Genomic DNA, 13,831 nt, shown 5'->3' on the forward strand with positions numbered 1-13,831 from the left:
TTTTTTCAGTAATACATGCTTTAAGATTTTACTTCAACAGAATAGAACACAACATAACAGAACAGAACAGACAAGCTTTAAAAGCATTTCTGATTCTTCAACGTATGATTTTCCCTCTCATTGGGGAATGTGTTGCTAAATATGATTTTCAAAGATCAAGATCAATCAAATATGATTTTCAATGAAGTAGCATAGTGATTGACAGGATGCCTCTTGGCCAGGGATGTCCCGATCAGATCACATGATCGGAAATCAGGGCTGATTACTCGGTTACAGACCCAATCAGGATTGAACATTACATTCCAATCAGGGATCGGAGATTCATATTAACTTTATCAGATTTATAATATTTCAAAAAAAATGTGTAAAATAACAGCTTAGTATTTACTATCGTTTGGTGGTGGTATCAAGCGGCAGCCTATGGTCTGAGAATATGAGACATTGCACAAGTGCTAAAATCTGCTGTTTCTTGGTTGTCCACTAGGGGCTGGCTTTGGAAGTACTGGAAGTCACATACACACCAAGCCAAAAAATACATTTTCACAGTAGAAATTCACCTATTTACAGCCTGGTTCAAAAAACATCTCCTGTCTGAAACGTTAATTTCACCACTTTCTGGGGACATTTTAGGGGAAGCTGAGCTTCCCTTGCAGCCTTAGAGCAATCACCACTGCTGTACTCAAAGTCCCAGTCACTTCAACTATGGCCATAATAGCAGATTTTCTTCAAAAATCTGTTTCAGAAACCGTTGGGAAGACTACATCCTTTAATTCTACAGTCTATGGATGGTATAGAGTCAGACGGTCTCAACTCATACAGAAACAACGCAGAGCATGACATCACTTTGCTGCGGTAACTATTGGTTCAATGAAAGAACATGACAGGAGCTTAAAGCTGAGAGTGCTATGTAGCAGAGTAGAAATATTGGATCGGGACTCGGTTTCGGCAGATACTTGAAATCAAATGAGTCAAACTCAGACTCTGGGGCAAAAAAACCTGATGCGTACATCCCTATTCTTGACACAGAGGAAAAGAGATGGAGTGTTTTCATAAGCAGCGTCTTTGAGGGTGTGATCCAAGTAGAGACAGAAATCACAAGAGTTAACACCCAATATGTCTCTTGAACTCCTCCTAATCTGCAAACACCTAATGCACTATAATACTCCACCATCAGTGGTGCAGGACCATTTGGCTCTTTTACCCCTGTCAGAAAACGGTCTAACCGAGGATCATGAGAGCGGTCAGGATGCTACTTGAGTGGGTGATACCATGGTTGGGTCTCTGCCTGGCACTATCTGCAGCCGAGGATGGTATGTCAGCTTCATAAGACAAAGAGAGTCGATACATTAGATTTAAAAATCAAATATTTCAGTAAATCAGGTATGAAAAAAAACATTCTGTCATTGTTAATTACATGCTGTAACTGTATGCATTCCTTTCCTTCTTAAGGCACAAGCCAGCTGAAGTTGGCACGTGCACCAAAGATCACAGGTATGTCTTTATTTTTCACAAGGTTAAAGAAAAAGAAAAAGTCTACAACAGATCTGTGTCGTAATGAGTTATTTACCCCCACAAACTAGAAGTGGCATCTACTCGCCTGGACCAATTCTGCAGCACATGGGGGAACTTCCATTTCAGTAACTTTGATGGAGATTCCTTCCAGCTTCCCTTCAAGTGCCAATATGTCCTTGCTTCTGACTGCAAGAATGAATATGAGAGCTTCAGCATTGAGCTCAAACGGCAGAAAAAACAAGGTGTCGTCAGCATCAAAAAGATTTTGATGAAGCTGGACGGAATTACTGTGAAAGTTGACCAGGATGTAGTTCAAGTCCTAGATCAAGTGTAAGTCTTCTATAATAGTTTGGCCTATGTCTACTAACTGATGAAGTGGTTGAAGTAATGATTCATGTTTTCAATATCATGCTTTCTTTTTTGTTCTGTAGTGTTAAGCAGTCATACAGCAAGCATGGCGTTGCTGTTACAAAAACTCCCTCTTATGTTAAAGTGGAAGCGAGGCTGGGGGTGTCTGTTATGATGTTTAAGGATAACGCCTTATGGGTAAGCAAAGTATAACTAGTGTCCATGAACTTTTTTTATCAGTTTTTTAGTGACTTACATATAAACAGATGCAAAGCTATGACAATTCACAGTGTGGTTTACAGAAAATCTTTATTTACCCCAGGATCATGTGCAATGGATGTGTAAAAAAACAAAAACAAAACTTTCTTAAATGATGATTGGGCGCAGATGAAGTATTACCTAATTCTATTATGAACAGTAGTGGACTAGAGATGCTTTTTTCAACACTGCTTTGTGCATTTGGAAAAACAAGACAGAGACAGTCTTTGACATCCTTTGGGTTAATAAAAATGAAAAAACATGTACAAACATGAACTATTTGATCAGTTAAAGAAAATATTCATGGATCAACGCAAACAAAAAAAAGAGGTAAAAGAGTCTTCATGGATTTTCAAAATTAACCTTTTACCTCAAAAACAAAGGAAAAGATATAACTTAGACTACCATAAACAGAGGCTGAAACTGCTCAATTTTATCTGAAGCTAGGCAATTTCATCCTTACTTCTGCATTTCAATTTAATCTTCTCTTTCCCTCGTTTTAAGATTGAGCTGCACCCAAAATTCAAGAACCAAACTTGCGGCTTGTGTGGGGATTTTAATGGCATCCCAAATGACGAATTCACAATATCCGGTAAATAACAAAGCAAGTCTAACACAGTCTCCTCATGATCAGTATTTAGGTTTGCTAAATCTCCCTTCTTTCTCTCATAGAGGACTCTACAGAGCTTGAAGTTTATGCAGAGAAATGGAAGACTGGTGGCTCTGATACTTGTGACGAAGGGAAAGATAAAGAATGTAAATACGAAAGATACAAGGTATGTAAACTGAAACTACTTTGAATAATTCTACGTGTATTATCAGGGTGACAGAATTTAAATGGATCCTTCCCACCGACCCACAGAAGGACATGTGTGAGAAATTGCTGTTAGGACCTGCTTTCACCAGCTGCCAAGACCTGGTAGATACAGATTCCTTCATCGAAGCCTGTGGAAAGGACCTTTGCGACTGTTCCGACAAAACCACATGCATGTGTTCAACTGTGACAGAGTTCTCCCGCCAGTGCGCTCATCTTGGTGGGACACCACAAAAGTGGAAGACTGAACAACTATGTGGTGAGAATAGCACACAAAATATACAGATGTATTCCGAGTAAGCATTGATTTCTGTCTGTTTTTTTTTTTTTAATATCAGATTGACTGATTTTAGTTTAAATGTGTCCGTATGTTGGTTCAATAGCGGAAACTTGCCCTTTCAACATGGAGTATCAGGAATGTGGTATCCCCTGCAGCGACACCTGCACCAACCGCGAGAGAAGCCAGTTGTGTGAGGATCACTGTGTAGATGGATGCTTCTGTCCCAAGGGTAAGTTTACAAAACGCTAAGCAAATGTGCTAGTTGTAAGACCAGAATTAGGGCTATGGTACAAAAAAACAAAAACAAGATAAAAGTCAAAATGACGGCTTAATGTCCCAAGATTTGAGTCAAGATTAAGTCCTAATGTGATGAGATTAAAGTTGAAGTAAAGTTGTAAGCCTAAGAGAATAAATATGTCATTTATGAGAAAGAAGTCCAATCTAAAAGCCTGTTTATACTCTCTTTACATATAAAAATGTATTCCTATCAAACAATATTATCACCATTGCTCACTGCTACGCTTCCACACATCCTTTATGCTGACATTGGTGTGAACCAATACATCCACCCAGCCCAGCCCAGAGTCAAAAGTTTATGACAACAAACTCAAAAACAAATATGGCAACTGTGGAGAAATTATTGCTAATGTACCTCTAACTCGCAATGTTTTTCCTCAAAAAGTGTGAGTAGGATCCAGCTGCAGCCACAGCCGCTACAAACATGCTCTGTACAAAAATGCCCCTACAAATCATGCTTGGGACAAGTGTCTGTGTATGTGGAGCAGAAAGAGGGTGGGGATAATAGTTCAGAAAGGGCTCTTCCCCTTTTTTTTAAATTCTCATGTTAATTTGAATCCCTTAACTTTGGGTTTTTTTGTCTTTTTTTTTATTAAGTCACCTGACTCTACCTGCAGAAACAGTAATGTTATTACTGTGAAAACAGATTACTTCAACCACACAAAAAAAAGCTCAAAAACAGTCTGTTGAGTGTGTGTGTGTTGTGTGTGTAGTGTAGTGTAACAGTTGTACTGTTTTTAAATGTGTTCGGTGCAGATGTTCATAATTCCTACAGTGTTGACAGTCAGTGAAGGCTTTGAGTGGGAGTGCCACAAGAGGGACAGGAGACACCACAGAAGAGGTTATGAAGTCAATTTGAGGGGGGCGTGGTTTGTACTGTCCCTGCAGCTGCATTTTGGTTCTGCCCAAGCAACCTCCCGTCTAAGAGTATAAGACAATGGTCAAGTGCTACAATCTGCTGTTTCTCAAATGTCCGCTTGAGGCTGGTTTCGAAAGTACCAGAAGTCATATACACACCAAGCCAAAAAAGTTGTTTTCGCAGCAGAAATGAACCTATTTACAGCCTTGTTAAAAAAAACCTCTCCTGTCTTAATTGCTAATTTCACTACTGGCACACACTGTACAAGGGGTGAATTTTTTTCTAGCTTGGCAGCTCAGAGGATAGTGATATCGCGAGGTAGTCCAATCAGAGGCACAGCTCAGGTCACATGACTGACGGGCACCCTATTCCTGTGCTCACGCCCGTCACTCCCAATTTGGCCGTGATAGCTTATTCCCTGAAAAAATCTGTTTACAGTCTACAGTTCTGCTGTTGTTGTTTCTTCTTTGTGTCTCACTGGCGTTACATATCAAGTAGTAACAGCAATACTGCCTCAACAGTGTCCAATGGTACTGCTCCGCTGGGTTGTATGCTTGAGCTTAAGCAGAAATACGGACGAAATTAACACAGAGCATGGAGAGAAGGCTCCATCCATATCCAGATCCATATTACATGTCAAGATAAATTGGCTTCGACTTACCGACTGCATTAACCCTTACTAATTCACATTTAGCTTTTGCATTTTTTTGGAGGAACAGAAAGAAATAACAGCCAAACCACCCTGACATGTATAAGGAACGTGGAGCATCTTGTTAAATTACACTCTTATCTAAATAAATAAAAAAATATTTATTTTAAGCCATGGCCCTAATCCTTAGCCAACAGTCTAATAAAAAGTTCAGAAGACCTGTGTTGTTTTCTTTCTAAACTGACAAACATGTGTCTACTGCTTTGTATTTACTGTTGTGTACAGTTGACTTTTCTAGTTTGTGTGTGAAAAACATGATCAACACATCAAAGAATCTGGCAGTTTTTTTTTGTTTTTTTTTAAATCGCAGGCTATGTTTGGTGACAACTTTTTATAAAACTGAATCAATTCTTCATTTTAAGACTGACTAGGCATCAGCCAACCTTTATTATCTTCAGACTCTTCTTGCATTGTAACGATGATTCATCAGGTGTTACTTAAGCTAATATTAGTTATTTATATTTACTTCACTTTGCATATTTAAAAGGAAAGTTCTGATGCTAAAAGTTTTTCATTGCGTTTTCCCCCCAAATTCTTCAGTTATTCATTTTGACCTTTAAAGTACTGATTAAACAGTCAAGAAGTGACATAGACTTATCTATCATTCACATGTGACGCTTCGTGGAATTTGTGCAGTGCAGTTTACTTATGGCTTGATACTAATCCTGCTTTTATGTTTTGTTAAAGGGACCGTCTTTGATGACATCACGCAGACAGGGTGCGTTCCTGTGACCCAGTGTCCTTGCTTACACGAAGGCAAGTCATACCACGAAGGAGAAGGATTCTCGAGGACTTGTGAAAATTGGTACATCTCTGCTCAGTTTTATGTAATGTCTACTTTAACAACATTTTCATTCGAGATTAGCTTTACGAGATAAACTAACTGAACTTTGTTGACAGCAAATGCGTCAAGGGTTCGTGGAGCTGTGAGCGAGTGGATTGTCCAGGTATATGCTCCATCCTGGGTGGATCCCATGTTACCACCTTTGATGATAAGCGATACACTTTCCATGGAGATTGCGCTTATGTTCTCTCCAAGGTGTGGTATTTAAACTTAAATGAATCCCTTGTATAATTCATAAAAAACCCACAATACTCAGAGGAAAGCCATAGGTTTGTAACAAGGTTTGTCTATATCTTCCTAACTTCAGGCAACAAGTGGGAGTTTTTCTGTTCTCGGTGAGCTGTCCAAATGTATAAAATCAACCAGATCAACTTGTCTGACTGCAGTCACTCTTCTGCTGTCAAACCAAATGGTGAGGTTACAATATACAGTTGTTATGTTACATATACTTGTTCAAAGTGTTTTAATATTTACTTGCCAATTTACTTCCACTGCAGCTGCTTGAAGTTAATGTTCATGGAAAGGTGTCTTTCAACAAATTCAACACTCAACTGCCATTCATCACAGGTAAGTGGTTTTCAGCAGAGATTAAACATGTATGCCAAGTTTTCATAAATGTAACACTGCTTTTTTTTACTTTCAGATGACTTTATTGTTTTCAAACCATCAATGTCCTACATTATCATCAGCACCAGGTATGACCTTAATATTGAGATCCAAATAGAGCCCATTATGCAGGTCCACATCATATCCGGTGTGTCCAACAAAGGAAATCTCAAGGGTATGTTTCATTTCTGAAGCGCTGCTTTAAAACTCAATCAAGTATCTTTATTCTGAGGGGAGTGTTTTTTGAGTTATTTATAAAGTCCTAATCATTTTCTTAATCCAGGTCTTTGTGGAAATTTTAATGACATGGAAGCGGATGATTTTAAAGCTACAAACGGAATGATCGAAGGAACAGCTGCATTATATGCCGATTCATGGAGGAGCAAACCAAATTGTCCTGCTGCAATCTGCAGACTTGAGAGCCCCTGTAGCTCAAGTGTAGACAAAGGTAGATAAAAGACTTTTTTTTTTTTTTTCAAAAGAGATCAGTCCTCACAACAGTCTGTCAGTAAACATGTTTATTTGATTTTGTAGAGGAATATGGGGAACACTGGTGCACCAAGCTGACGGATCCAAAAGGGTTTTTCGCTAAATGCCATTCTGTAGTAGACCCAGCAGATTTTGAAGAAGTAAGAAGTTTTCTCTATATTTAGCCCACGTAGGTGTTTTTAATTACTGAATGTGTTTTACTCAACAATTTACTTATCATTTCAACTCTTGGTTCTTCTCTTCATAGGATTGTATGTATGACACTTGTGTCTGTGGCAACAGTGAGAAGTGCATGTGTGGCGCTTTTTCTGCTTATGTCCATGCATGCGAAGCTGAAGGTGTCTCTATGAGTAAATGGAGGGACACTGCCTGCGGTAAGTGGAATGGAGAGGAAATTATGAAAAATAAATCTGACTATAAAATATTCAAACTTTTCTAAACTAACCTCAAACTTTTTTTTTTTCCTTTCAAAGAGATAACTCAATGCCCTTCCAACCTTGTGTTTGACTACAAGATGGAAAGCTGTGGTCGTACCTGTCGCTCCCTGAGCCAGTCTGACTTAACATGTGGGGTTGAACACACACCTGTTGATGGCTGTGGCTGTGCTGAAGGAACTTACTTCTATGAAGGAAGTTGTAAGATAGCCTCAAAATGCCCCTGTTTTGTGGAAGACATAGAGGTCAGCCCAGGACAACTTATAAAGATCCAAGGACAAACTTGGTGAGTACTGGAATACTTCTGTAAAATTAAACGACAACGCACTTGTTTACTTTTAACAGAGATAACATTGATTTATATATGTGTTTGATAGGCTTAGGCCCCGTTTACACAACAACGTCTCATCTGAAAATGCTAAAATGCAGTGAAAGAAATCTGGGTTTACATGGAAACACAGAGGGACTAAAAACGCTGTAGTGAGCATGCCAGGCCTGTAGTCGGCGCTATAACTGTCTTGTCCAGAAGCTGCTTTTGGGAGATCTTCACCCAAGTAGAGTTGAGCCGATCATCTGGTGCATTAGCAAATACAAAAACAGATGCACATTTTGTTGAAAGACAGTCAGAATATACAGCAGATTGAGCAGCACAAGCACAACACGGTAGTTTGCGACGATCATGACAACGATACTGTTGTCCTGTTGTTTGCACTCGTGCAAAGCGGAGTGTGACATCAGCGTTTCAGCTAAAAATGCCGGCTTAATGTTTACATGGCAACTGTGTCGGCTGCGTTTCAGAAAAAAATCCCATTTTGGAGGCCGTTTTCAAAAGTTTGTATTTTAAGTTGGCTTAAACGCCATTTCAGTGTAAACACAGGGAAGAAACGCAACAAAACTTTTGTGTTTCACCCTAATACCATTGTCGTGTAAATAGACCCTTATTTGTAAGCTGTAGCCACCATTTCTTGGTTTCCCAAAGCAGCAGACTTTTGGCCCCTGATAGTACAAAACAACAGCAGTAGCAAAAGTAGCTAAAACTTGACCTGTTGCTTCCTGGATACCTAGAAGCCACAAAAAAGTTGCAAATATTCAAACGTTATGCCACGCCGGAAGTGAGAAAATCAGAAGTTCAGTAAAAAGCTATTTGTGGGAGAGTTGGGCTCAAAGTAAGGAGGGATAATTGGGATTGAGGGAAGGGGATAGGGAGTGGTCAAAGTAAGAACAGTTGAGTTAGTGTCGAGGTAGAGCAGGATGAGTAGGGGTCCTAGTAGGGAAGGATGAGTAGGGGTCCAGATAAGGAGGGATGACTTGGGCTGTCGATCGAGAAGGTAGAGTAGGGAACAAAGTAGGAAAGGATTAACTAGCACATGCTAAACTTTGAGTATGTGCTTTGTTGGGACGGGATAAGCAGGGGGAGGACAAATAGAAGTGGAGGAAGGGAAGGATGTCAAGGGGTCAAGGTTTCCCCACATTTTGGTCTAAATTAGTAATATCAAGTATCAATGTAATCAAGTTAATCACGTCTACTCTGTAATTAATCATGATTGATCACACATTTTCCTTGGGCTTAATAAAGTCTGTAGGTAGATAGATAGATAGAACGTTTATATTTAAATACTACAATTAACTTGAATTTTGTTTTGTGCTGCCAAGTGATTAAAAATTCAGATCATTTAAATATCATTAATCTTTAATCTACATTAATCATGTTTCATTTTGCATGAGCAAACAGACTCAAGAAAGGAGGAAATATTTTTGCACTCAGTGTGTTTATTAAACACCTTTTACAGTTCACGTCAACAAAAAACTTTGTGCTTCTTGATGGATCCTTGAACAGTGCATCTTGAGAGGCAAAGTAAAGCCTGTGTCCATGATGATATCACTGGGTCTTCAGTTCGTTGCGATTCATTTGGCAATTGTGTCAATTTGTCCAAGGCAGACTTACTGAGTCCCTGAGGTTCCAAGAGCGTGGTTTGTTGCAAGCTGGGCAACCCATTAGCCGATGTGCTAACAGAAAAGAAAACTTCTTCCTGCAGAGTGTGAATAACTCTTTATGTTGGTCGACTGTTCTGTCATTAATTAATTAATTAATTTATTTATTTATTTATTTATTTTTTGGTGCTCAAATCTACTTGGACAAACTGCCCAAATTGCATTGCCGGCAACATTTCAGCTATTTTGAGTCATTCTGTGCAGCAGATGAGTTAACTGTGTCTTAATCTGATTAATCATGATGAGATTAATCTGCGTTAATGCTTTGATTTTGTCAGCCCTAGTCTAAATATAATTTTGATATTATTTCAAAAGTGTAGTAGCACTTATTATTATGAAAGGGTTTCTTACAATTCACAATTTCACTTAACAGACACTGTTGTCCAAAGCTAGGTGAAGTCTTCTTTCATTTTCAGTTTTCTTTGTGGAGGTGTGTGCATTTGACAAAAGAATCTTAACTTTGTTTCAGATACATGGTCAAGGGGGACAATCTATAAATAATAGTAACTTTCATGTACCCCTCTTTCTGTGCATTTCAGCTCCTGTCGTAATGGAAAATTCAGCTGTACAGGAGGCATCATTACTGGATGTAGGAACACAACACTCAGCTCATCACAGTATTCCTTCTTATAAATAAAAGTAAGAGCAGCACAAAACGCACTGGTGTTATTTGTAACACATTCTTATTATCTACAGCATGCAAGAGTCCCATGGTATTTTTCAACTGCTCAAGTGCAAAGCCTGGTGAAAAGGGATCTGAATGCCAAAAAAGCTGCCAGACAGCAGAAGCTGAATGCGTAAGAAATACAGTTTTGTTTACAACTGCTGGTGCATATCACACACTTGTTTTTTTAAATAGCTGAGAATTTTGTTAAAGACTTTGGTTTTATGTTGTACAGGTTAGCAAACAGTGTATGTCAGGCTGTGTGTGTCCAGATGGCCTGCTATCAGATGACAAGGGTGGCTGTGTTGCAGAGGAGAACTGTCCCTGCACATACAATGGAGAAACTTATCAATCTGGAGAGTCTGTCAGTGTGGACTGCAACACCTGGTGAGCTTTTTTTTTTAAACCTTTTCACAGAATAACATTACCTTAAAGGCTTACTGTTCAGTGTTTTCAATGGAAGTACTTAATTTAACATGACCCTGTGTTTTAAATTGTAGCACTTGCAAGGGCAGAACATGGAATTGCACAACCAAACACTGTGGTGGAATGTGCACCCTACATGGCCAAGGACGCTACATCACTTTTGATGAAAAGAAATTCTCTTTCACAGGGGGCTGTAGCTATATTTTAGCTCAGGTACAAAACAAACATATGAGGAAGCTTTGATATTTATTAAAGGTATGTTTTGAGAATCTGACAACCGTTTCTTGCAGGACCACTGTGGGGACAATGTGGAAGGCAGCTTTAGGGTTGTAGTTGAGAACGTCCCATGTGGAACAACTGAAAGCACCTGCTCCCTTATGATCAAGCTCTACTTAGGGGTACAAAACACTGTGACCAGCTTTTTGAAGAGTTTTAAAGATACTGGAATGAAATATGTGAGATTATAAATGAGTATGTTGTGTTTCTTTCAGAACAAGGAAATTATCCTTTCAGAGGAAGGTGTCAAAGTTGTTAAACAAAGCAAAGGGAAGGAAATACCATATAAATTCCTCCCTGTAGGCTTATATCTTGCCGTAGAAGCAAAGAATGGTCTTGTTCTTACCTGGAACAAGAAGACAACAGTTATGCTCAAAGTTAGCGCTGCATACAAGGTTGGTAAACAGATAAACAGGCATCCAGATTAGTTAATGAGCTGATCATCTTAATCACAAACCGGACTCTTCTCATTTTATTTCAGAGAAAAGTCTGTGGATTGTGTGGGGATTTTGACGGAAATAGCAAGAATGACTTTATCACCAGGGGTAAAGAAGCTGTGGTTGAGGCATTTCGGTTTGGAAACAGTTGGAGAGTTGATCCAACCTGCCCGGATTCAGAACCCCAAGACAATTTATGCACTCTATACTCACACAAACAGGCATGGGCATTCAAACACTGCAGTATCATCAACAGTCAAGTATTTGCTCCTTGTCATTCAAAGGTAAAAATAAAACACAAGTCATGTGATTAAGTTAGTGGCCAAAAATGATTCCATTTAAGAAATTAAACTAAAAACTGCATTCACAACTATGCTTTTTAGGTGGATCCTCATTACTTTTTTGCTACTTGTTTGAGAGACACGTGTTCATGCAGTGCAGGTGGAGATTGTGATTGTTTCTGCTCCGCTGTAGCAGACTATGCAGCAGCTTGTAATAAAGTTGGGGCATGCGTGAAATGGAGAACACCCACTATCTGCCGTAAGTGCCCTTTGTAAGAAGATAGCCTCAGCATTGCCATCTGTCAGTAACAACTTTGTAATCTTTGTGGAAAAATTCACACAGAATTAAGTTATCATTTCTTGTAACTGATTAATTGCCCGTTTTTTGTTTCACTAGCTATGTTCTGTGATTTCTACAACCCCGATGATGAATGTGAATGGCATTATGAACCATGTGGAAAATCATGCATGAAAACTTGCAGGAATCCCTCAGGAAAGTGCTTCAATCATATTCAACCTTTAGAAGGTAACACTGACAATAAGGTGGTTGTACTTTCATTCCCAGAGCAGAAAAAAAATGAAGTCTTTGATGGTATAAAGAATTTCCGTGAATAAACTTTTATTCACTTTGAATGATTTAGGCTAGGCATCTTGGAGCTGTTTTGTACTAGTTTTGCTTCTGACTTTTTCATTGTTTTCAAGGTTGTTATCCAAGTTGCCCACCTGATCGATCATATTTGGAGGAAGTTTCCATGAGATGTGTCTCAAAGGAAGAATGTGGGTGCTATGATGATGACGGGAATCATTACAATGAAGGGGATCCCATTCCTTCAACTGAAAACTGTCAAATATGGTAGGACAGTTTTCTCATAATTGTTAGAGATTTTTGCCAAAATCAATGGTACCCATGTTATCATTTCCCTGAAAACTGATATGAAAAAATAGTCTTTTTAATTTAATTTACCAATCTCCAAAAAAAACCAGTAAACAGTGTCTACATCATCTAAAAAATCTAGGCAATATACTAGAAAATATACTAGAAAATATGGCTCCTGATATAGTCTGTAGACATCATCATCATCATTTAACTCTTTCACTAGGCCTGGTGTTAAAAATGCAAACAAGAATTTCAAAAACCATAAATATAGAAAAATCACAATTTGTATTGAATTGGTATCCCAAAATCATAAAAGATTAAATTGGGAGAAAAGTAAATTGTCTCAGCCCTAGTATTTAAGAAAAGAAGAAAACAACTTTGTTTTATTTATGCCTGGTGGTCATGTCTGTTATTTTTAACGCATTCCAGGACATCAGGAATAGCAACTGGTTAGCTTTTGTAACAGTTTATTGCAGACGTGTCGCTTACACAGACCATTCTTCCTGGTTTCAACAAATTTGGCTAATTTTGTACAAACTGAACCAAGCTGCTATGCTATGTCAAAAAGTGTCACTATTTCATTGTATCTAATTCATAGAAGTTGCAAAGAAAAATATATTTAAAAACACTAATATGATGTGGGGGCATGGGCCTTATTTTCTGAAACTACAAACAGTTCACAATTACATGAGCCTGCTCACTGTGTTGTATATGTGTCAAATATACCAGGGATTAAGCTTGAAGATAGTTGAGAAAATTATGTCTTTTCTTAATTGTATTTTTTTCTTAAACAACATGTCACATTATTGCGCTTATTTAATTCTAATTTCCTTTCATTATTGATTAATTTTATTAAGTTCAAAAGACTTGTGTTTCATATATTGCTTTGCCACTTAAAGGTTGCTCAGGGTGAAATTGTTTTGACAGTGATGTAAAGGTGTCACGTTAGTTTGATGTGCATTTTTCCTTTGTTAATTACATTAAAGGCATCACGACACGCTGCATAAGTTGTCTTGTGCTCCACGCACTGCTCAAGCATGATTATATTAAGTTTGAAGTTAATGCTGTTGAGGTTTAGCCTTACACTACTTCATCTTTTTTCTATAGGTGCTCAACCTACTTGTCTGCACATGATTGCACTGATAGGCAGATTTGGCAAAAGACTTAATTACTATCTGCATCATATCCCAGCTCGCTCCAGCAGTCTCGCCAGAGTGACTCAAACTTCCTCTGTCTCTTGCTTTCACAATTTGTATCATATTTCTGTCATTCTCCCTCAGCTGTTACGCTGATTTTCTTTTGTTTACATTTTGAAGGACCCAAGCGGCAACCTCTGGTCTGGGAATATGAGACAATGCAGAAGTGCTTAAATCTGCTGTTTCTCGAGTGTTCCCTTGAGGCTGGCTCTGAAAGTAGCAGAAGTCACAT

The 13,831-nt window shown here is 38.6% G+C and overlaps 1 protein-coding gene across 1 annotated transcript in view; it reads left to right on the plus strand.

Annotated features, from left to right (window-relative positions):
* The first annotated feature begins 1,231 nt into the window (after positions 1-1,231).
* Positions 1,232-13,831, plus strand: part of LOC141796253 (mucin-2-like) — a 35,784-nt gene continuing 23,184 nt past the window's right edge. Inside the window, exons 1-25 of the mRNA XM_074677250.1 lie at positions 1,232-1,310; positions 1,450-1,491; positions 1,581-1,842; positions 1,944-2,058; positions 2,623-2,710; positions 2,949-3,191; positions 3,316-3,441; positions 5,765-5,882; positions 5,978-6,116; positions 6,229-6,333; positions 6,419-6,488; positions 6,565-6,702; positions 6,811-6,975; positions 7,062-7,156; positions 7,264-7,390; positions 7,490-7,736; positions 10,083-10,239; positions 10,342-10,493; positions 10,607-10,745; positions 10,823-10,930; positions 11,024-11,203; positions 11,290-11,529; positions 11,629-11,785; positions 11,924-12,052; positions 12,229-12,379. Coding sequence (XP_074533351.1) covers positions 1,232-1,310; positions 1,450-1,491; positions 1,581-1,842; positions 1,944-2,058; positions 2,623-2,710; positions 2,949-3,191; positions 3,316-3,441; positions 5,765-5,882; positions 5,978-6,116; positions 6,229-6,333; positions 6,419-6,488; positions 6,565-6,702; positions 6,811-6,975; positions 7,062-7,156; positions 7,264-7,390; positions 7,490-7,736; positions 10,083-10,239; positions 10,342-10,493; positions 10,607-10,745; positions 10,823-10,930; positions 11,024-11,203; positions 11,290-11,529; positions 11,629-11,785; positions 11,924-12,052; positions 12,229-12,379 — 3,572 coding nt within the window. The remainder of the gene's footprint in view (positions 1,311-1,449; positions 1,492-1,580; positions 1,843-1,943; positions 2,059-2,622; positions 2,711-2,948; positions 3,192-3,315; positions 3,442-5,764; positions 5,883-5,977; positions 6,117-6,228; positions 6,334-6,418; positions 6,489-6,564; positions 6,703-6,810; positions 6,976-7,061; positions 7,157-7,263; positions 7,391-7,489; positions 7,737-10,082; positions 10,240-10,341; positions 10,494-10,606; positions 10,746-10,822; positions 10,931-11,023; positions 11,204-11,289; positions 11,530-11,628; positions 11,786-11,923; positions 12,053-12,228; positions 12,380-13,831) is intronic.

This window comes from Halichoeres trimaculatus, unplaced genomic scaffold (assembly GCF_033239565.1).
Source record: "Halichoeres trimaculatus isolate MK-OKI-2021-1 unplaced genomic scaffold, fHalTri1.1 fHalTri1_scaffold_10, whole genome shotgun sequence".
In the NCBI taxonomy this organism is placed as follows: domain Eukaryota; kingdom Metazoa; phylum Chordata; class Actinopteri; order Labriformes; family Labridae; genus Halichoeres; species Halichoeres trimaculatus.